General features: G+C 40.1%; 1 protein-coding gene across 3 annotated transcripts in view; it reads right to left on the bottom strand.

Annotated features, from left to right (window-relative positions):
* The window catches only part of MLIP (muscular LMNA interacting protein), a 103,875-nt gene that overhangs the window by 50,318 nt on the left and 29,438 nt on the right, over positions 1 to 24,119 (bottom strand). For 2 of the 3 annotated variants that reach the window (XM_075148027.1, XM_075148029.1), the window contains exons 2-3: positions 13,768 to 13,926; positions 11,392 to 11,760 (exon numbers count right to left, since the gene is read on the bottom strand). In XM_075148027.1, coding sequence (XP_075004128.1) covers positions 11,392 to 11,760; positions 13,768 to 13,926 — 528 coding nt within the window. Of the gene's footprint in view, positions 1 to 683; positions 756 to 11,391; positions 11,761 to 13,767; positions 13,927 to 24,119 lie in introns of all 3 variants that reach the window. The other variant, XM_075148028.1, reaches the window with a different exon arrangement.

The following is a 24,119-nucleotide window of genomic DNA, read 5'->3' as shown; positions in this document are numbered from 1 at the left end:
AGTTGCATTATCTAAATTAGGACTATACAACCCAGCCTTTGTTGGCTGTGTCTTTGGTAGTAAATAAATGCACTAAAGACTGTTCTTTGGATGTATCATCCTACCCTACAGAAAAGGATTGTTACCCCAAACTACGTACTGGGAACAGAACCCTGGCCCATGCTAACTCTTGAAGGGCTCAGGGAAGTTGTTTGGGAGAATGGTAGTTAACAGAGGCCAGTGCAATGGCCAGGACCATTCTCAGAGTTTAAAAAGTGGTGTCCTACAATATTTCTGGTCAAATTTGCGTATCTTGGGATGTTAAATTTACTGGTATAAGCATAGCCACTGAATAATCATTAACTGACCAAGACCTACTGATTGGTAGGTCCCAGAACAGCAGTGCTCCAGACACTTTCCAATAACAAAACAGACTTTAAGATGTTGCCATAAATGGCAATTCCTTTAGGACACTTTTGTTTTTTTCACAGTAAATTTATTTGTAGAAATTCAGGTTAGTGAAGGCTTTGATCTTCAGTGGAAAGTGGTTGACCCTGAAAAATGGTTGGAATTATAATCCTGAGCAGTCAGTTTCCAGAGCTTACATTCTGCAATATGCCCCACAGAAATGTCAGAATATGTACATAAAGTTGAATGGTCTCAAATATACAACGCAATTCCCATGTCTTTGAGCAAACACTAACCTTCTGTTCCATAAGTAATGTGTTTGTAGGGATTGCTGCAAATGCCTTGTAGCTTGTCTTGATCTTGTACTGCTAAAAGGGTAAACCAGAAAGCAGGAAGAGAAGTAAAACAGGGTAGAAGAGGGAGAGGGAGGGAGAGAGAGAGGGGAGAAAGAGGAAAGGTATGACAGAATGAAAGACGATTCCAGTTGTCTTGCAGACACGTTGTAACAATACAATGCTTATGTATTACCTAGGAAAGCTATTTCTTAAAGAAAATCTAGTGTTTCTATCAGGATTTTAAAGGACTGTAACATACATCTTTTGGTTTTAGGAATGAAGTAGGACAAAGGGAATTCCCTGTAAGAGCTTATAACTTCCAAAGTGATTTTGACCACTTTCTGCTGACTACTATCCTTAAATGAATATCAGGAGAGGCTGTGAGTTTTTTCCAAGTTTGCTTGTGATTTGAGATGATAATGCACCGCTACTTCTGCCAGTACATGCACCTCAACAGCTGCTGCTGTGTGGTGTGATCTTGGACCACTAAGTCCAAGGGACTTATCCGAGGGATTTCTGTGATTGGCTTTAATGAGACTGATTAGGATCCTTAAATGCTGAATTACTTGCATGAGTGGATAGATCATTGAAGTCATGTCACAGCTTTTCATCTCCTGAATAAGTAACTCTATCACCCAAACAAATATTTCAAGACAAGTATAGGAACTTTCACACTCTAACCAAGCATACAGAACTGACAATCTAAACCATACAAAATGCATGCTTTTGGGTACAAAAATTCTAAGATCAGCCTTAAAAATTATTCTTTTTAAACAATTTATATTTTAGACTATATTTGCTTGCCCAGTTATTTTTAACTCTTTAGAAACCATACTTGCTACATTTTCTTTGCAATTATGGAGGTTGAATTCAGTAATTTTTAAATGATTGATGAAATTCTTCTATACTTGCATGAGTTCAAGAGCTAGGATTCTTAGTCACATGACTGCTGGAATTTTTTTTTTTTTTTTAATTAAATAGGGATTCGCTACATAGTTCCCTTTCAACAACATGCTAATAAAAGATCATAAATTCACACAATAATAGAGGTTTAAGTTATTGATTGATTATTTCTGTAATAGTCACCCAGAAATAAAGTTACTTATTAATCAGTTCAGGTTTTTTAATGTACTGGTGTCTGCAACAGTGAATACTGGTGATTATGAAATAACATGCTGAGCAGCATGCTGTACTTTGGATCGTTCTTTTGTCACTTTTTTATTTTCTTTGTATCTAATAAAAGTCTTGATGACAGCAGAGGGGCCAAAATTTTAATTCAGATAAGAGAAACTTATATAATTCTTGTACCTCTCTTGAAATATTGTGGGACACCATCTTTTAATTTTTTCTACACATAATATTATGTTTGCTTTCGAATTTACTCAGACTTCTTAGTCATAAGTTGGAGACTGACAGACATTCAAGAAGTCAATAATCACTATAATGATATTGAATGAACAGTCTGACAAAACAGATGAATGCAAATGCTGGAAATGCACTTTTTTTCTTTTTTTGGGGGGAGGGGTGGTAATTTGTGTGAGATTTAGTGATTCTAACTTGGATGTCTACCATTTAGGTGCTTCAGTCAAAACTAATGCCTTTTATACTCATAGACATTTCTACAGGGTAATTCATCTCATCACAAAATAGGCACCTCGAAAAGTAAAATAAAATCATCCTGTAAATACAACATATTCTCTTCATTAGCTATAACAGAATTGCCCAAGTTGTGTTTGGATATCTAACTTTCAAACGTCAGAAGTCATGTGAGTTGAATCCTGCCCTGTGAACATTTAGATAGCAACACTCTGCTATACCTCTGTGTAGGTTCATATATATATATTTATGTATATACAAAATCTATATGCAGATAAGACATAAAATACTGCACACTGAAGTAAGATGGAAGACCAAAATTCCAAATATTAAAATTGGCATATCCACAAAATGTATCCTTGTTTGCTTATAATTGATATCCAGTCAAGAAAATTCTATAATTGAACATGTAAATGTCTTCACCAGCCCATGGGCTTTTACATATGATGAGATGGGCATCTTATATGATGAGAATACTGTGACCACTTTGAAGTTAGTTGTACTGTTATATGAACTAAACAAAGACATATCAGACTGTTAAAATGTAAAAGTTTCTATACTGCTTTAATGTGCTTTATCTCTTCCAGATACTGTAGAACCTGTGAGCAATGGGCTATTGTCACAGTGTCTGAGATGAGTGGAAAGTCTTTAATTCAGTTTCTCATCTGTATGAATATGTTTCCTGACATATTAGTTTGCATTACTTAAAATTATTCTTCAATGCCTAAATACATTTAATAATCTGGTTCATAGGAATCTAGCAGTATTTTTAAACAACCATGGACAGTTAGGTCTGCTGGCCTGCACCATGGTCCAGACAGAAGCAAACCAACTCCAATATCAAAGCTTGGGCAAATATCAGCCTGGGGAGTTGTGGGGAAAATATCCTACTTTTCCTGCTGAAATGATCACCTAGGGCACACACAGGGCATTGCAAAGTGTGCTAGACACATACCTATAAAGGCTTAAAAACACCGACTACCCATGAGAGTGTAGAGCTCCTCACAAGTAATCTTTCCTGCTTTGTGGTAGGTTTTGCAGCTGTGCTGAGCTCCATGTTGCTACAGTTGGTTTGTTCCCCAGCTGTTTTGGGTAGATCTACATGCATTCCAGCGCTTCATTCAAATAGGAAAAATCAAAGCTTATGTAGGAATGATACCCCATGAAACCACTGCAAAGAGTTTTCAAACAACAGCCAGAAGTTTTTATTCTGATCTGTTCCTGCAGAATCAGCAGTTTTATCTGTCTCCACGCCATCCTACTGTTCATTTTGCTATATTAGGTCCATGAGGACACTATTACAGTGTCTGCAAAGTCCAGGGAGAGAGCTTTTATTTCCTGTGGTCACCCACAGTTCACGCTTCACACTGATCTGTGGATTTATGTTTATATTCACTTTGCAAAACAGTCATATTTTTAAATCATTGGCGAACATAAAGATAAATATATAAAGCATGGGAAAGCACATGGGTTTATCTATACAAATGCAAACAGTTAAATAAGTTCATAGGTTATTCTTTGATTTGTATGGATTGGTGCATGCATTGGCATAGACATATAAAAGCTCTACATTAAAGAATCCTTTTTGCATAATTGCTTTGATATCATGCTAATGAAACAGTTTGATGTGAATACCAAAAGGTACATCTAATGTCAAAATTCTGGTTTAATAAGTGTTGGTTTAATACGTGTCTTAACATTGCTTCAACAGTGGTTGAACACTAAGGTTGCAAAATGACACATGCCAAAGTCAAGCATTTCTTGATGCTGTGCTTCTCCCTTGATATTCACTTAGCACATTCATATATGCAAAAATTTTGTCATGCATCAACAGGCATCAGATGGAGCAACCTGCCTTTTGTCTAGTTCTAAAGTTGAGCTGATTGGTATACTAAAGAGACCTAAATGCTGCTTAGGATGTTGATGTTGTCTCTCCGCAACCTTTTCCATTTTCCTCTGGAAATATACTGAGATTTGAGGCTAGAGTGTTATCAGAGAGCCTGGTACCATTAACACATCAGCAAAGTTCATTGAGCTATGCCGAAAACTAGGTATTAACTATTATTAAGTGAAAGCAGGAGGAAAGGGGGGTGTTGAATGCACACTATTATTAACTGTAAATGAAGTCTCAGCCTGACATTTTAAAGCCACAAGAGACCTTTCCTGCTCTGAACACCCAGCTGCATTTGATTTAGAGATTTCAGATCTTCCACATCACCAGTGGAGCCAGCTTCGTCTGCATGATTAAAAATTGCACCAGACTAATGGTCCAAGTCTGTTAAACTGATGGACACTCTCCCAGTCTCAATGGGGTGGTGGGGCAGTTTCAAAAGTGCCACTGTATCACATGGTAAAGCAGAATTATCAGGAAAAGGGATAGTGGGGAGGACAGAAAGGGTGTAATAACCTCTGCAAATATAAACCCAGGCAATAGCTCTGTGTCACAAGCAGAGAATTTCCTTACTGCCAGAGACTCTCACAGTGCTCATTGCACCGACTAGCAGAAACCCCAACTGCTTTGCAATTTGCAGGCTCAGCCATGCCTTCCAGTTTTGTCTCGGGGGCTTTTTTATTGGAATTTCTACAATTTCATTTCTCTTTTCGTCTCATTAAGTAGTACTGACAGGGTGTAGCGACACTATACAGCTATGCTTGGCACAATGGTTCCTCTTGGGTTGTTTGGTTTTTAAAAGAACGATTCATGACATGCTACTTTGTGCTGATTTAAACCTCTCATTTTCAATTAACATTTTCCAAAGAGTTCAAGTCACCCCTGCCATGGCCAAGCTGTTAGGAACACATCTGACACTACTTGATCTGGCAGACCAGGCTGTAATTTTGTGCTGTGAACAAATAAATCAATAAACTATGATAGCCTTTCTGTGATGGGCAGAGCTCAGACATCAGCAAGAGGAGGCACAAAGGAAGCACGGAGTGCAAAGATAAGGTAAAGAGGCTGAAAGCCTTCTGCAGCTCTGATGTGTTCTGCCACCAGCTCTTCCTTTTTACATAACAGTTCCTTTTGTTTTCACCTACCTGCTGCATGTTTTTTGATCAGCTTTCCTTTCCTTCCCCTTCCCATTCTTGAGATTTATCTTTAGGTTTAAAGTGTGACTGGTTCCCAAGCCCTCTGGCAGCAATCAGCATCATTGCCTATTCTCACTCTGCTGGGACTCTCCCGCCTTTGGGTGGATGACAAACAGCGGGAGCGTGGCTGATCTGTCGAGTGTGAGACTTTCTATTTGCAGTAGCCCAGGCTGTAGGAAGCTTGGCTTTTTTTCCCCTCATCCTCTGTCTAGATGAGAGAAGTACCAAAGAAAGGGAAGAAGCGGGAGACTGTCCTTGTCTTCCCTCTCTGGCTCTTGGCCCCATAGTCCTTGCTCAGGCTGAGCTCAGCCGTGCCTCTGGGCTGGTCCCAGGGAGACGCAGAATGGCTGGGGTGAGTACAGCCTCCTGGGGAGCGGGAAGGACAGGCAGGATGGGGTGCTTGGGAGTCGGCTGTCACTGGAACAGCCAGAACACATCAATCAGGTTAAGCTGCTTCTAGTTCAGCCCTGCACCTAAGATCACCATACTTCTATTACTTTCAGTGGGAATACATGTGGATTTACGTTAGCATGGGGTGTATAGAACATGCTTTATGGTTTATTTTCGACACATCAATGTTTTAAGTGAACTTCAAAAATAAGTGCACCAAACGTATATCAGAGCCACTGAACACAAATCCATCTTCAGTAGTATCTCCTCCCACTCATGAATAAAGTATTTTATTTTTATGCTAAAGGATTCCTACAACATCTTGCCCCATACTACAGAACACATTGCTAGCAATTTGATATGGTAAGATTTAGTCTTTGCTATCTTCACTATCAATACAAAAACAGTTCCTTTTTAAAAATTTTTTCCACAGCTCATTTCTTTTACTAGCATTGTGCAACACAGATGTGATTTTTCCTACAGGGACAAAGAACTATTAGAAAATAAGCATGCACCAAGAATACCTTGGGTTTGATGTTTTCATGGTCAGGAGGCAGGGAAAAAGATTGTGGTGAAGTCAGCTCTCTGGGTCTTGATGGCAGTGTGCCTGGTGACTTGTCTGAGACAGAAGATCTGCACTTTAACACTGGTGAGGTGGCAGATTGCTCAGGTCTTGGAGAGGAATTAGACCTGTAATTTGTGTGCACCAATGAAGAATTAAGCTGCAGTGGATGGGAATTGATATTACCAGTTTGTGGAACCAGTGGTGTAGAATGAGGCCGTGAGAGAGACCACTGCTTTGAGACACTTGAAGGAGTAGGAGAGGAGGCGCTCATCTCCTGAACAGACATTTGGGATGAATCTGATTTAGATCTAGAAGCTGAATGCAAAAGACTTGGGGAAGTAGATGAGTGTTTTTCTAGGGTGGGGGAGAATACACCACTAAGACTGGTAGAAGAAAGCAAAGGATATGACCGGCAGGTAAAGATGGGTGAGTAAGTGTGTACTCTCTGAGACTTCTGAGGTGTCCGGGACCTGGAGGCAGCATACCGCAGACCTTCTGGAGAAGGAGAGGTAGGGTGTGCAAGGGAAGAGGGTGCTGGGGCATAAGGAGGAGGCAGCATAGACTGCAAACCTGGAGAGGCGACTGATTTTCTATGGGAGGAGATGGGGGATGACAGAGGACTTCGGGAGTCTGGAGAAAGCATTCCGACTGGAAGGTGCTTTTTAGGAGAAAGGGACCTCGCCCTAGGATGAGGCTTGGAGGGTAAAGGCAGATGCCGAGCCCATCCTGAAAGCCAATATTCCTCTCTGCTGGGAGAATCTGGCCTTATAGGAGGGCTTGAAACAGATTTCTTGGGGGTTGGGGGAGTTGTTTTGGACTTCTGATCTATTGCAAGTGTTGAGGAACCAAGGGAGCTGGGAGAAAACGTGGGACAAGAAGCAGGGGAAAGCGGTCTCCTCTGAGAAGAGCCTGATCTCAAAATAGCAGTTAAGAGGGTCAGTCTGGTTGGCAGAGGGGATCTGACGCCTGACTTTGCTAAATTTCCTCTAGATGACATTTGTGTGCAAGGCTCATTTATACTACATATGGTCGAAGAGGAGCCGTAAAGAGAGGGTGGAGACAAAGGTTTAGGGCTAGGAGACAACGAATGTGTTATTGTATGTACAGGGACAGGAGACAAAGCATTCAATCTTTTAGAAGAAATGGGGGATAAAGGCTGAGCTGAAGATCCTTGAGTTTCAGCTGAACGTGGAGGATCGGGGGAAAGACTTGGGCTCTTTGCTGGAACAGAAGATGTGGTAAAGTCTCCCATTTTGCAAACACAGCCAGGGGTGTAGAGACTTGGTGTTTGTAGGTTATCATACAATCGAGGAGTGGAGTAACAACTATTTGACTCAGAAGAGGATATTTTAGACATGGAGGGGGGTGAACTATGGGAAGCAGACTGAAAGTAGAGAGATGAATCTTGCTTAGAAAGCCCAGTTGCTGACTGCCAGTTGTTACGGGAGTCTTCCAGCGAAGAGGCTTGATTCAGATTAACCATGGCACCACACACTACTTTCTGATTAGTTGGAGAAATTAAGTGGACAGCAGGTGGTTTAGAGGAAAGATGATCAGAGGTGGAAAGAGTAGAAATTAACTGGAGAAAAAAGAAAAACAGAAATGTTAATATAGGTGGAACCTGTGAAACTGTTAAGCACTCCACATTTCCGTCCTGTGGTCATGCATACAGTGTTTCCATTAGTACTGCTCTGTGGGTTAAAAGCACTGGGCTGTCTTAAACTCGGGGATACAGCCTGATGGATACGGCTCTCAAGGGAGGTGACTGAGTGCAGACAAGTTATGTGTTACTTTATTTTTATGAGCCCTCAGTTTTGTTGACATAAACAAGGTTCAAAGGAAAGTGAGAAAATTGCAATATTGTCCCATCTCACTTTACCAGTTCAGTGGAAAGTAGCCTTTCTGTAAATGAGATTCAAGCCAAGTACTCATTTTCACATTCAATAAACAACACTTTTGCAGCACTGTGTTATCAGAACAAGAAATTTCCTCAGAACTACTTAAATCAGACATCCAGTTTGTTTTTCACTTTTCTTGTCATTCACAGAGCAGTGCGTTTGACAGTAAACAGGCATATAAGAGTCCTTATCCCTTCTGCACAGTCTTACAATACACTAATAAAACAGTAATGAGCTCTTTCATGAGTGCCTTTTTTCTTAGGTCTATTCTAACTAGGATTTGTCAAAATTAATTAGAGCGTACAAGTATATTATCAACCTTTTATATAGTTTTATGCTTCTAAAGAAAGAAATTCTTTCAAAATCTTCCAAGTTACTGTAATGCTGAAATTAAAAACTAGGGTATACACAATATGAATAAAACATATCAGTATGAAATAGTGAGCTAAGTCAACTGTAAAACCAAAAGGCTACAAACTATCACGTAACCTTTGACTGAGCAATTTGAAAGCAGGGAAATTGACTAATCCCTACAAACTTCATATAAATATAAGAACACCTATTTATCTATTGTCTGATACCCTGAAAAGATTATGCAATTCTATAAAGTACAATTGTAACATCCAGTTTCTATATACACGACTTGCGCATGGCTTTGGCTCAGCTTATGAATTCTATTTTTTAATACAAATATCTTCCCTATAAGAGAGAGGAATTATTATTATTATATCATATAGTATTGGTACATCACAAAACAAAAATAAGTACAAAACATATAATTTTCAAGTGTGGTGGAAGAAGCTGTGACAGGAGAGTAACATGTACAGGCTTTAGAAGGCTAAACTATACCTAAAATGCTAAATATGGGCTAAATATGCACAGCAGAACCCTATTAATATAGATGCCATGCAGAACAGTCCAGTTTCTCCCAACAAGGAAAGTGCATTCTTTCTGGCTATGGCAGGAGTTTGTAGGGACTCTTGACTCATTTGTCTGGAAAAGCCAAACCAGATGAAATGCACTGGACAGAGGAATGCCAAGTGACTTTGACTTGCTAAAAAAGCCTTCTGGCTATTGATCTCCCACAGTGAGTCAAGAAGTTTCTCCAAGCTGAGTTAATGTCCTGGCATTCAGGGGAGCAGACACATCTCCCCTCACCCCAAAGGGTGCACTCCCGAGGGCAGGACTCAGTCTGCCTCTCTCTCACATAACTAGACTCATTTTAACCTTAAAAAAAAAAAAAAAAAAAGGACAGTATATAAACAGTAAACTATCACCAAAAAGTTCCAAATATGACCAGAAGACCAGAATAACTGATTTTTTTTTTAAAAATGATTTTTTTTTTCCAGACTTTGAATATGGCATAGCATTTTCCAACATCAGTCAGGACCTTTACACCTCAAAGAACAGTGGAAGCTTCCATTTTTTCACTGCTTTTTTTTTTTTCTTTCGTTTAAACAGAAGGAATGAAGCCATTATAATCCTTGACAAGGTAGCCCCTATATGGGATCCTTTGTACACAGGAAATCTACCAACAGCTAAATAATGCATCTATTTAATAATTTCGTAATTTTCCTTCATTTCTGAACTGATGATATTTCATTAGGTAGTAAGCCAGAAAGAGTCATGCCCCAGGAAACACCAAAGAAAGATCAGAACATCAGAGAAAAGCAACTTCGTAAAAAACATCTTCTTATGAAGAGATAGAGACAGGTAGAGATATTTAGAAAATTAAGACTGAGGAAGTACTTACAGTCTTGAAAACTGTGACTTAAGAATAATGTTGAGATATGTATTACCCATACTACATACTATCTCTCTTCACATTCAGGTGAACAGCTAGTAAAGTTAAGCTTTAATTCCTTGTTCTGTACAATCTGTATTTTCTGTTACTTTACCAGGTAAATCTCTGTTTACTTGTCAAGTAATCAAAAGCTTAGGAAAGCTACAGCATATGAATTTTTCTGCATAGTCCTACAAAAAATCCACCCAGTTTTTGTAATAGCTTTTAAAGAAACCACCCAAGTAAGCCTGGCAGAATCTGCATACTGATCATTGCTGAAGTAAATTTGTATTTCCCGAGGACAATGATTCTTTTACAAGCTGCTTCCCCTACATAGATTTATCTATGCCTTCATACCTTCCTCAGGTAAAATTCTCACTGACTTCACTGGGATTTTCTCTGAAGAAACGAGTATTTCAGAATGCTGTAAATCCCAAAACCAGATTGGATTTCTTATTCACAATTTCCTCAATCAAAAATTGACACTGAATTTGATGAAAAATTGAGTAGCACAAGTATTTCAACACAAGATAGGAAGTCCTATTCATTTTCAGAGACAAAGTAACCATGCTCAACTTTTTTTTAAATTATCGATGAAGAATGGCATTTTCAACTGATGGAAACCCTGTTGAGGTCAAAGGAAATGTCTGAATTTATTCCATGTGAGAAGCATGTTGCTAAAGGCAGAGTTTTCCACTGCATATACATCCTCTTTCCAAGATGAGATTAACTTTTCTTGCAGTAAATTGGATTGACACATTTTGAAAATTAAACATTTCAAAGACCCTTTTTTCAATTCTCCCACTGACGATTTAAAATTTCAATAAATCAATAGATGTGCCCTATAAAGATCAACATAAAATGGACATTTCAACTTCATCAGTTCGTTACACCTGTGCAAAGTCAGTGCTAACTAACAATCAGAATAACAGGATTTTTACAGCTTCTTTCTCTAGCATAAAGGGCTGCAGCAGATGCTGAGAAAAAAATAAGCCTGGGAAGTCTGATGCTAATAATTCAAATGATCTACAGGCTCCACTGATTTCAACGACCTTAGCCAATTTAGACTCGCTAGGAATCTAACACCTTCTGATTAACTTGCTGTCAGGATGACTGGCTCTCCAAAGAAAGAACAATAGATCTGCATTACCTGCTCCATTTATACACCAGAGCCATAGTAGGTCAGAAGGGTTGGGACAACTCCTTGGAGTCCAAACATTACAGGAATCACCAATAAAAATGCTAATTAAAGAACAAATTGGCCAAGCTGCTTTACAAACTGACTCAGTGTCCATGTCCTGAAAGCTCTAGAAAGCAAAGATAAGCTCTAGAGTTTAAAGAGCAGGTTACCTGATGTTTTTGCGGATCAGCCGTGCTGTGGGAAAGCGCAGCACCTGGAACGTGCCCATCACCAGGAGGTTTCCCTGCCCCGGTGCCAGGGGAAAGGTGGGATGTGGCCAGCAGCTGAGCGTTGATGGGACCGTAGCCATTGGAAGGCCGATGAACGTTGTTCGAGGCAGCAGCTACTTCATCTTCATCACCAGAGTCCGTAATCAGGATAAACTCAGCCTTAAAAAGGTCATTCTCCTGCATTTCTCCTTTGCTCGAGTTACACTCTTGGGACTGGAAAGCCGTTCGGGTGCTGTCTGTACAGACGGCGGACACACAGTCTTGTCTGGCCCCGCTCTTTAAGGCCAGCTCATCAGAGACGGCGTTAGACTGCAAAAGATACAAGGGAAAAGACCCCAATTAGCTGCATTTTATTTGTGTTTCCCAAAATGTAAAGTAATTTTGGCTTGCAGCGGTGGCTGGCACTGTGCTACCAAAAGTGCAGAGGGAGACTTAAGAATTTGGGTGTGAGCACCCAGCAGAAACCAGCTCCCCAGGGAGCCCCACTTCCAGCCCGCCAGCCGATGCTGCGGGGACTGCCTTCCCGGTGACTCGCAGAGCCACAGGGGACTCTGAGCACAACGACGGCCCGAGCCCGGGGCTGGCACGGGAACCGAAAAGGAGGGTGCAGTCAAGCCGAATGAGCTGTCAGACCAGACTACGCCAGACACGATGGGAAGGCATCCCGACTGCAGGATCCACGGGAGCAGACAATGCTCCGCAGAGGAGTCTGACAGACAAATCTGGGACAAAACCTATACATATTAATGAAGAAACAAAGGCCTTTAAGCCAGGGCATTCTCTGAAGAGAGCAGACAAAGAATCTGAGGTCAGAGAACTTTACTGTATGTTCAAGCTTCTCAGCACAGACCACAATTGTTCTTCGTATTTTCTGCAGTTTCCACTTCCAGTATGTAACTTCTCAAGCACGCTTTGGATGAGAGCAGGAGTAGTGCAAGCTGGGCATAGGACACGCACAGTATCAAATCATTCAATATTGAAACTGCTATAGTAAACCATATTTCTCTTAGAGGAGGAATCAGGTAAAAGAATATAAATATTGTGTACTGCAAGAGAAAGCTTGTAGATGGGGCTCATATCTGAATCTTGCTTGAGGAATACAGTAATGAAAAATTTCCACTGGCAGCTCCACAAGTGCCTGGAGCTCAGTTCTTTAAAAAAACATTGGACCATAAAGGGGGATACCACCAGTATGACTTTGGAGGTGTTATTTTCATTATCTGATGTTGGTTGGGTTTTTAAAATATTGTTCAGGTTCTAGAGATTTTAGAAAAGGGAGTAATCAGTGCTATGAAGGCCTCAGTACTGCATCACCTGCCAGGAAAGTTTCCTCTGCCTACACAGAAACACAGGGAGGCAGAGGTCAAGAATGCCTGATGCTGCCTTACCCAGGGCACTACTTACAGCAAAACCAATACTGAGCGGCTGGAAATGTAACTAACTCATGAGTTAAACATCCCGAGGATAATAGTCCAGTGCATGTCTCTTCAAACATGTCCATTCTCTGCCCAGACCACGCCCTTTTTAGGTCAGATAAGCCACTGAAAATGCCGGAGCGTGTTCAGGTCAGAGGACTGTGAACTCCTGTGAAAAGTTTGTTAGCACCAAGAACTGCAGCCCCAGCAATATTCCAGAGAAGGAGCTGTTACACAAGAGCAGAATCACCAAAAGCATTAATATTAGTCTGAGGGTTCCAGTTTCTTCTCAAGCAGCATGGAATAAGAGGCTGTTGAGCGTTGTGAGGCAGGAAAGGAATAACAAACACTATGGGCTGGCTAAAGGCAGGAGAACCAGGGATGTTGTGCTGCTGGCTTCACCATCACAGGAAAACCTGAGGACAAGCTTTCAAAAACAAAAAGCAAGCTTTCACTTTGATGCATTACTACGCAACTATGAAAGGGATTGACACCTTTGCTGGAAGCCACAGCACTGGCATTTGCTGAAACCAGGATCCAGTGACCAACCCTTGGTCAATTCCCACGTGATAACACTCCTCACACACCACCCTTGTTTCCATGAAGACGAGGAAGGAATCCCCCCTCGTCTGCCAAGAATATAGCCCTTGCATGACTGACAGAGGACAGTATTGAGAAAGGCAGGGGGTTCCTTCTGGTAGAAACTCTGCCAAAGGCAAAACAAAAAGGCAGACATCAGCCTTCTCTTGCACAATGATTCTGCATCTCTGGTAGGCTTGGTAATTAAAACAAAGCACAAGCCAAGAAACAGTTCAAGGAAAAAAGCATCAGTTCAGTGATGCTCAGGAGAAAATTTTCTGTATCTTTAAAGAGGGAAAAATTAGCACAGACAAAAGTCTACCTTATTTATAATTTCTTGATTGCTCAGACCCTTTGGCTCATCTGGAATGGTCACAAGGAACTTAGAGACATCTACAACCTCAAAATGGGTTGGAAGTCTTCCAATGGATGGTACGAATGTGAAGGTCAATGGTTTGGTTCCAGATTCTTGAGACGTGACCTACAAAACACACAATTAGTTCAAATTTTTTGTCCAAATAAAAATTATTTTTGTCAGAGTTGAAATAACATTAATTACTTCATCTACATAACTTACAAGTCTATTATTAACTATACTGGTCATTGGTTTTTTTAACAGGTCATTGTATATTAAAGTCTTCTTTAACAGACAGAATATTGCCTTGATTATACCCATCATCATCCTATATATTCTAATGGCATGCCACAGCAGACAGGAGAAAATTTGTTCAATAATTTGTTATTCTTTCCATTTTCCATACCAGAAACAGAAAACCATATTCAATTCATTTCAAGGCTGTTTTTATCTTTGTTTAACTCCACTTTAGTAGAACAACAATGTAATTATACCACTGTATCTGGACATAATATAGCCCCTAGAGTATTTGCTTAACAACTTATAACGAATTGGAAGAACCTTTGCTCGGCAAAAAGAAAGCAAAACATGTTTACATTTTCTAATGCAAATGCAGCTGATTCTGAACAACATCTGGGATGAATTCTGATTCAAGGAGAGGATTTTACCCCATTTTCTTTGAACCATTCAGCCACATACACCAACTAATTCTGTGTCTGTCTTCTCATTTCCCCCTCCCTAATTTGTATTCTCGCTAGGACCATATACGTAGGGCCTGAATGCACTGAAGAGAAGAGAGACTAAGAGAAGGCAATTTCAGCTAAACGTTCAATTTTATGACAGTGCTCTCCCATCACTTCCATCTCCTTCACAGGAGATACTGGACAGGCAAAAGAAGTCTACACCATGGTAAAACTCTCAGTTGCTTTCTAGATATCAGGAAGAGGAACTCCAAAGGCCTTGGCAAGGCAAGTAGAGGCAACCACATCCCAAACCACTGAGCCTGATATTCTGACTTTTCCACTACTTGTTGGTGTAGAAAATCCTTCTTTCTGATTCAAAACGATGGAATGTATAGATTTTCCCTTGTTTTATCATGTGATTTAAAGCTTATGGCAGTTAATTGTGTTTTCAATGAACTCTGATATGCAGAACCTTGAACTGTATTGAATCATGTTGAAAAACAGGACCATTGCTTTGACTCTTCTTTTTTGGCTTACTTGTTTAAAGTGAAATAAATTGGAGAGCTATGGCTCTCATTATGCTTCTTTGTAATTTGCATCCGTAAGTAAATAGCAATTATGGAACAGAGAGGGATTATGGAATACATTCACATGACTCGGTCTTCTCGTGGCTGGAACATTAAAAACGATAGACACAGATTTCCAGTTTTTAAAAAATCTAAGCAAATATTAGTTACTTCCACTGGCAGCTGTCTCCTGGAGGGCTTGAGCAACCGAGGCAGGTTATTTATACAAACACTGCCAGCTGCTGTTTTCTCTACAGTTTAGAACTCTGCTCTCTCAGACACACCCAGAATAAATTCCCATGTGTCCACCTCTAATTCTGAAAGAATAAGGTGTGTGTTTTGATGTTTGAAAGTGAAAAATCTGAATAAATGGCAGACATCTCGGTTCTGAAAATGGGCCTTTATATTCACAAACTCACACGAGTAGGTTACGTTACACTGCAGGCTTGCTACCCAGTTAGAGGTTGCACTGCAAGGGTGCAGGGACAAGGTGGTCTCCCACTTCCCCCCCCTCCACTTCACACAAGTGGACAAGCACCGGAGCACACCATGCATGGCCTGAATCAGTAGCAAAAGGGTGGCTGCTAACTGCTCCACCATTCCAGGAGCTCTGGATGTTATTTTGTGTGAGGGAGAAACAACATAGCTCTGTCCTTCTCTCAGCAGTCAAGGTACCCAAGTCTGATCATTGCTTTTCATAAAGAAGCAACAGAATTTTAAAATATTAATAGCTGGCACCTTAAACACTTAGTCCTTGCTCCTGATACAAGTCAACAGAGTAACATCAGTACTCAAGGACGTACTCATTAGCGAGCAGCCGCCAGTCCCTACAATGCAGCCAGGGATGCAGCCTCCACCCAAGCAATGCTGTACCCAAAGGTGCTCTTCAAGAAGCAGGATTACCTGCACACAGGCAGGAGCACCCATCACGTTGGCATTAGTGATTCCTGTACAGCTGACACTGTCCATTACAGTCTTACACAGCACCTGGGTCTCCACTGAAATCAGCTAGAGATGGCCTTCGCTTTCCTGCAGGTCTGCGGCTATGCTTTCACCTTCTCTCTCTAACTAGGAAATGCAGTTAGTGACTCTGGCTACCTCGGTCGTCTTCACTAACATCTTCCCCCTCTACCTCACCCTCTTGCCATCATGCTCTTGTTTGACACTTGACATCAGTTGTTTTGTATCAGCAAGTATTCTTGTGGCAGAGCACAAAATATTCCTTATAAAAGAAAAAGGAAGAGAGAAAGAAAAAGTGTGCAAATAGCAAGCCCCCACACAAATAGATTAATAGAAAATTCCAATCAAATGTGCTAGCATTAACAACTCCCAGTACTTTTTCTGCATATTCGTAACAAGGAAATACAAACAAAAAGCCAAGCTATGAGGCTCCAGACCATTGCACAGTAATGGGGAGATCTTGCCAGCACCTACTTCTGTACTGTGTCTTACCCTGCACTTCCAATTTTATTGCTTTGGTGGAAGAATTAAAGAATACATGAAGAAAACCTTGTTATATTTGGCCTAAATACATTGTGGAAATAACCACCAAAATTGCTTGCAAGCTAAACCTAAGGTTGGAAAACACATACAAAGATGTGCAAACTAGAATATTTTTTCAGGTGGAAGATGCCATTAAAGCATGGTATTATTTACATTCCCCTAGTGTATTTTATTATTCTTGGAGTTTAGAAAAGATAAACCAGCAAATAGAATTACCGCATTTCAGAAAGTTTTAAGTTGCCAGATACTGTGTGAGGCAGTGAGGAGGAATGCGCTCCACTTAGGTTCACTCATAAGGAGTGGGAAACAGGAACTTCTAACAGGTAAAACTGGTCATGCAATCCAGGCTGCATCACAGAGACTGAGACAACGAACAAATATCACAAGAGTTGTCAGAAAACCCAAATGTTTCCACTGGGGAAAACAAAAGAGAAAAACCTCTCATTTAAAAATATCTTTTAAGTCGTTATTTTCATTTTAAAAAATAAGTAAAAATACTTTCAAATTTTAAAATTTGAATTTTAATTGGACAATGTGAAGCAGAACGAACCATTACCTACTTTTCTTTTTTTTTTAAAGGTAGAGAAAGCATCTTTGCACCTTTTTTCATATACTCATCTCATTTACTATGTCTCTCTGGCTTGATGTTTCTGTCCTTGAAGAACTGAAAGAAATGAACTTTCAGCATTTAATTACATTTATTAAAAGCCACTCTGACATGTAGACGTAAATAATAGTGAAATAACCTTAAAATTCAAATATATATAAATATATATGTGAAACTTTCTTGCAGATTATTATCTTTTCTCTAGACCCAATAATAACAGCAGAAGGAATTCAATGCCACACATTCCCTGCTGCTGTAATTCATTTGAATTAATAGAGTTACGGTGGCAGAAAAATACCATATGCGGCATCTATTCAAGTTAATGCTAATGAATTCTGGTTTATATTATATAATCAACTTTATGCACAATGAAATAATTGATTGTTTTTAATTGCATCCTTTCATGTTACTTAGTTCTTGAAGAATATAAATTATAGAGCTTAATATAAATAACCTTTGAATATCCATTGGGGGCTATAAGCTGTTGCATAATACATTGCCAAATAGCTTCAAAAGGAGAAACTTATTCTAGATGACTTCCATGACTTCCTATGTCATCAATTTACAAACATGTTTGTTGCATATTTAATACCATCAATTTACAACTGCCCTGGGGATAGTAACTTAAATTATATTAATTATTGTTTTCATTACCACAACTTCTACAGTCCTTACTTGTAGAGCACATTTTTATTGTCTCGGTTACCTTATGAAGACAAATTAATACTTCTATTTAATCTCTCGCGTGCTCTATATGCTTTCAGATACTGCCTATTTTGTAATTTAAATTGAGGTTCCATTGTCAGTGATTGCTTCCCAGGATTTCCTTCTGGAATACAGATTGCTAAAGTGAAATTTAATATGCTGGTTCACATTACCACTTCTTCCACTGATTTGCTAATGTAAGTCATTTCACTAATAAAACGACACCCTGAGAAAACCTCACTCTTGAAATAGCAAGTACTTCCTTTGGAGGCTGTTTGTTTATTTGCTTAAAGGACAGAAGAGGAAATATATGCATAAATAATAGCAAAATAACAAGCATGTGCATCATACCATAGAAACACGTTGACTGACGTGCGGTTTTGGTCAGAGCACAAATTCACATGCCCACAATTCCTGCGTGATAAATATAGCTCTAACACACAGAGCACAGCTAAAGCCGCTCGCCCAGCCAGGGAGAGGGGCCATCCGAAAACACGGCCCGGGTTGTGTAACCTCTCCTTAAACTCCTTTTCTGCGTTCAGACTAAAGTCAAACCACAGGGGAGACATTGCCTCCTCCTCGAGACAGAGAACAGGGCTAGTCTACTACAGATGAAATGATCAGTTAATGAGATGTCGGAATCCTCATATTCATCTCAGCATATCTTCATATCCTGACTTATAGCTATCACAGTAACCTAATAACGGATTAGGTGATTATTGTGTAATATGAGGTCTGGCTTATCTAAAACCTTTTACAAACAGCAGCAGATGATCATCTGAACACCAGCTTTATATCTGTGAAACTTCAGGGGAAAAGCTAAATCCACTCCAAAAGTCCAGGATGAAATTACAGCCCAGCTGAAGTTTGTGCCAAAATTCCCACCGACAGCTGTGGTCCAGGAACTTCCCCAGGCCCTGTGATGGGCCCATTGTATCACCTTCCGCAAATCACTTCTGCTTCTTTCAGTACAGCAGCACGCACTAAAACACACACACAGAAAAATATCTTTTGAAAATTAATGTGTGTAAAACCATAGAAAGAGCAAATGAATAATAGTATAAAATTGTAATCTATTATTCAAAATGCAAGAGCTCATTCAGCTGAAGTGTTTCTTTTCAACAATAATTTTAATTAGCTCTTCAGCCCAGAAGACTTTATACAACTGTAATTGCTCTTACATACTGGTCTACACATATGCAGCTAAGCATGGTGAAAAGTAAGTAAAGATAACCTTTTATTTCCTCCTTTGCAAAGGGGGAGTAAAATACCTTGCCTGTTATGATTAATTGATTTAATTAAATGCAGTTTGACTAAATGGTCACAAAACATTAGACCCTAAGGTGACCTGGGTCTCTAAGTCATATTTTAGGATCGCTGACACGCTTAAAACATTTTTTTGCCCCAGTCTCCTAAACCTCCTAGGAAGCAACATCTTCCAAGCTAAGAACACCTCTGTTGTAACATCCCAAGCTGCTCTGGTCCACCACCCATGCACAAATCTCCAGCTAGGCAGTCCCACACCCAGACTGTCTCCAGCTACTCCCTCAGCAGGTAATCACCATTTCCTTCTGTCTGTCCTGCATTCATTTTACTGTGTGGATCAACCAGAAATGATGCGGAAATATTGCTGCAGATTTTGCACAGGTTTTTTTGTAGTATGGCCAGGCTTGCCATCTGGTCTTGCATAGAAGGCAGTCAAGGACTGGCAAAAGTAGACTGAAAAAGTTTGAAGGCTGATTGCAAAAGAAAATTTTAAAAAAAAAAACCAAAAACTGGTGCTGTCTAGCATGCACACAGACTGCTTATCAAATACTCCCTGGGAAATGGGAGACTTCAGACCAAGTCCAGTGCCTGTAGATATATAAAAATATCTGCACCTAAACTTAGGTCCTTACAAGGTCATAGAACTCACGAGTTCATAGGTACAGTGTCCATACTAGCCTATACATAGAGACATTCACACACACTGATATACATAATATATGTTTGTACAATATCATGATACTTCTGCCCAACAAAAAGGCTGCAGAGTGTTTAGTCACGTTAGTATAACAGCAGCAAGGCACAACAGATCCCAGTTTTCCAGTCCTTTTTTGAATGACTCCATCTCAATTATTTAGTGAGAAATTGAAAGTTAACCTGAATTTATTCTTTTTCCTGTAAATTTCTTGTAATTTCAGCCCTGCAAGAGTCCCAGAATGCTGCTGTCACCCTCACAGCAGTCTTGAAGCGCAGTCTCATTAATGTGTATAACATAATTCCCCTCATTTTCTCTTCTCAAAAGCTGCACCTATTAGTAAGCAGGTGTAATTTTCAAATCAAGCACTGGGAATAGAAATAAATCCCTACTTACATCTGTCAGAGCTGAGAGATCAGTCTTGTGGGATGATGCTAGCAAGGCACTTCGGTTGCACAGTGGCATGCATCAGCCACTTGCCCTTTGGTTTCTCGAGATGTCTGAGTGGTTGAGGGCCAGAGGGATTTCAGCCAGACCAGCTGCCCCCCCACGGACCTGAGGCTCACACGTGGTGAGGTTTCGCCACCACACCACTGAGCACCGCCAGTCCTGCCCTCACCACCGCAGGAGGATCAAGCCCACGTGTGCTGCCACCACAGATGAGCACCCCAGCAGTTCTCCTTTCAAAGAGGCGTTGCAAAGCAAGTTTGGTAACACACCAGCCATATTGTTACAAGCAATAAATTTTGGGAGCAGGTGGTGCCCAGCATCACGTCTGTGTCTATACGTACCCCTGCATGTGTCTTCTAATGGACCATTATTTTTGTACAGTGAACTAACTATTGAGTGACTCCAGAAAAAGGATATATATGTGCTAATAAAACATATGTCATGTTATCAGGAAACCATAGCTTGAAGGTTGTTGAAGAAAACCAGGGGATTTTAACAGATGCCTCTAACAGTACAAGCACAAGATAATAGCAGAAGCCTTGAAAGTGCAAGTATAGGATAGGGGCCCTAGGGCTACAACCACAAATCATTAATAATCAGTAATTACTCACTACAGGAATGCAACCGTGTGTGCTGGTATTAAGGATAACAGAGGAAGCAGAGAACCAGTGTCCAGCATATGTAAAACATAACAAACACCATAGAATTTGGATATAACATAGAATTTGATGGCCAATGAAGAAAGAACAAGTGAACTGTTAGCAAACATAGAAAAATAACTTCAAGTAGGCTAAAAGTGCAGGGGAAGTAAGCCCCACCTTCAATGTCATACACCTCCCTGCAAAGAACTGGAGATGCTGGCAGCTTCCATGCACAGAAAAAAAGAAGTGGTAGAAATGAGAAAGTTTGTCTAGGTCAGTTTTAACTGTGTAATTATTGAGAATGAGCTGTAATAATTGGACCATTTGAACTTTAAGTGTGAGTATCACTGTAGCTGGACTAGTAATCATCATATAAGCCCCGTGTATGTGTGAATTTGTGTGCACAGTGCAATGAGGAGGTGCTAAGAGAAAACAGTAGACTAAAGAGAGGGTAAGTATGAGAGGTAGTGCATAAAAGTCTTGTCTGAACTGATAAACTCAGATTAGTGGTCCAATTGAATACACAAGAAATGATAAATTCAGAATACCAAGAGTCAGTCCAATCTGCCCAAGACCACCAGGACACACTGGCATCAGCTGTGAACAAGTTGAACCCCATCCAAGAAGGCCGTAGCTGCTATACATGGACAAAGACTGCGGGATTATACATACAAACAAAGAAACAAGAGGCCCCTAACATAACTTTCTGACCACTCACTTAGAAGCCAAAGGCATAGCAGCAGAACCTTCTGCCCTCCCAGCTGTGGCTCCAGCTATGAGTTAGTGCATGACTGTATGAGAGACCTGCATGAGTAACTAAATGCACCATGTGAATAGTTATCCGCTGTTAATAGGAACAGCCTCATTCTATTAATGATAATAGCTTGCCTAATAAAAGTGTTCTGATAAATATTGGTTGTGATGAGTGCCTCCTCCAACTTGACCCTCTGTCAGGGAAAAGGGAATTAACAATATTATAACTCTGTGATTAGACTGCTAATATTTCAATTAGACTAACTACAAATTTTCGCATCTCTATGTGTTTCTCTAGCTCACATAAGTTGCACAAGGTATCTGGTCTTTCATCACACCCTTGAGGCTTGGTAGTGATTTGGACACAGCAGATGAGATTGAGCATTTCCCACTAATGCAACTTTTCTTCTCATTTTTGAAGAACTGCCTTCCTGCTTTGTTTACACACAACTGAAGGAGGACTGGTACAGCCTCACTTCTGCAGTTGAGTTATGCTTTAAACAGCTCCAGATTAACGGTTGTGCGTGAAATCCCTTATAGACTGGATGTGCTGGATGTCGGGGCTCTCAGTGCTTCACTGCAAACCTGCTGTTGGCAAGAGTGCTTCAGCCGTATTTCGGTGTATGCATCAGCACTGGCAGTCTTTCTGTGTTTCCCCAGGTATAACTCTACCTAAAGCACTTCAAGACAGAGTGTGAACACCCCTACCCATCATCCAAGTCTGACAGCAAGAAATGAACAACCATGGCCCTTTATATCACGATCACCTGGTATTGTAGCACTTAGTCTAAAAAAATTCTTCTCAAACCTGAAGGACCACAGGTTCAGGCTCAAATTCATTCTCACTTCCAGCACTTTCAGCAAAGAAAACTGCCTCTTTCCAGGAGGGGATACAAGACAGTTTCAAACACTGGTAGGTCTCTCCCCTCCCAGAGACTTCAGCTACCTCTGGGTGACTTGAATGTGCCCGTTCTCCCTGCCCCAGGTTAATAGCTCCTGTCGTTACCTGCTGCCCCCAGATACAACCAACCAGCTCCACCTGCTCTCACCGAAACACCAAAAAGCAGAGAGATGCTGTTACTCACGCACATCCTGTAGGTCCCATGTGCTCTGCACTGACAGCTGTCTCCTCATTCATTTTGATTGTTTCTAGTTCCCTAAAAGTTTCCTTTTCCTCTCATTTCCCTCTTTTATTACTTCTGCCTGTTCTCAGCTAAACAATGTTAAACGTACATCTAATTTTTGGATAGCTTTTTCAGATTTGTTTTTAAAAAATATTTTCATTTTTTAAAACTGTAAAAAGTAAAAGGGTTTTGAGTGTTAAAACATTTTGGCAGAGTTTGGTTTAATTAGAAAGTAACTTTTCATTTAAAAATAATTGATCTGACAGGGGGAAAGAAAAGGTTAATGTGATTTGCTCTTGGCAGCACAGATTCTATCAAGTTGTCTCCTGTGTTCGGACTCTTCCATTATTATTATAAAACTTTCAGTTTTATTTCTTTTAAATCTCTGAAACATGACCTTTAGATAGATACCTTCTTTCCCAAACTGCTACATCTTGCGTCTGGGTATTTGTCTTGCTAAGGAGCTATATTTTTGGAACAGGGATCCAAAGGATATAAGGAAACACATAGAGACATACAGCTTAAATTCTCAAAGACTATGCACCTGGCACCCACATATCAATGACAGATAATAGCATGTCTTTCAGGTTTTAGAGTTATCTCACTAATTGATCATGACATACTCTCAAATACGATTTTCAAGATCCAAAAAGCCACCTGGAATCTGGATTTATCAGGTTTTTTTATCAATTAGAAAAAGGTATTTAAAAAAAAAAAAAAACAGATGTTTTCATAGATTTCATGAAGTACAAATTAAAACCTTAGTCTTTATCCACTCTTACATGACCAGACTGCGGACTTCGAGTTTATCTGTTGACATTCTTTTCTGCTGCCATTGCAGCAGACAGCAGTGCAAGTTTTATAGTACCAGCTAGCCCAGATCCTTTCCATAAGGAAGAGAACAGAGTTCTCATTGATAGTACATTAGGGATACACAGAGTATTTTGGAAATATCAGGCACTAAATTTTCAGCTTTTTAACCAACCATAGGAAGAGGCAGTTGATATTTTAATCATTAAGAAATGGATTGTTTCATCCTGTATAATCAGCAATAGGCTTCCCATCAGAAGCCGCACCACCCTTTACAGTCATCTGCACAAGGGATTTCATGAATAACCAATACGAGCCCGTCTACAAGCATTCTTACCTGTCCTCTGCTAATAGAACTCAGTGGGCTGATAATTCCAATGCCTCTTTCCCCAGGCTGCTGTCTGTAGTATGTAGAGCACAGTTGGGAGATAAATAAAAAATGAACATAAAAAAGCAGTGAAGACATCTGTGTGATAAAACTGAAGAAGAGGTCATATTTTCCCTTTCTCAGCAAGGA

Source organism: Calonectris borealis, chromosome 3 (assembly GCF_964195595.1).
Source record: "Calonectris borealis chromosome 3, bCalBor7.hap1.2, whole genome shotgun sequence".
NCBI classification, from domain to species: Eukaryota; Metazoa; Chordata; class Aves; order Procellariiformes; family Procellariidae; genus Calonectris; species Calonectris borealis.
Note: the sequence above shows the minus strand (reverse complement) of the source record. Positions and strands in the feature narration are given on the sequence as shown.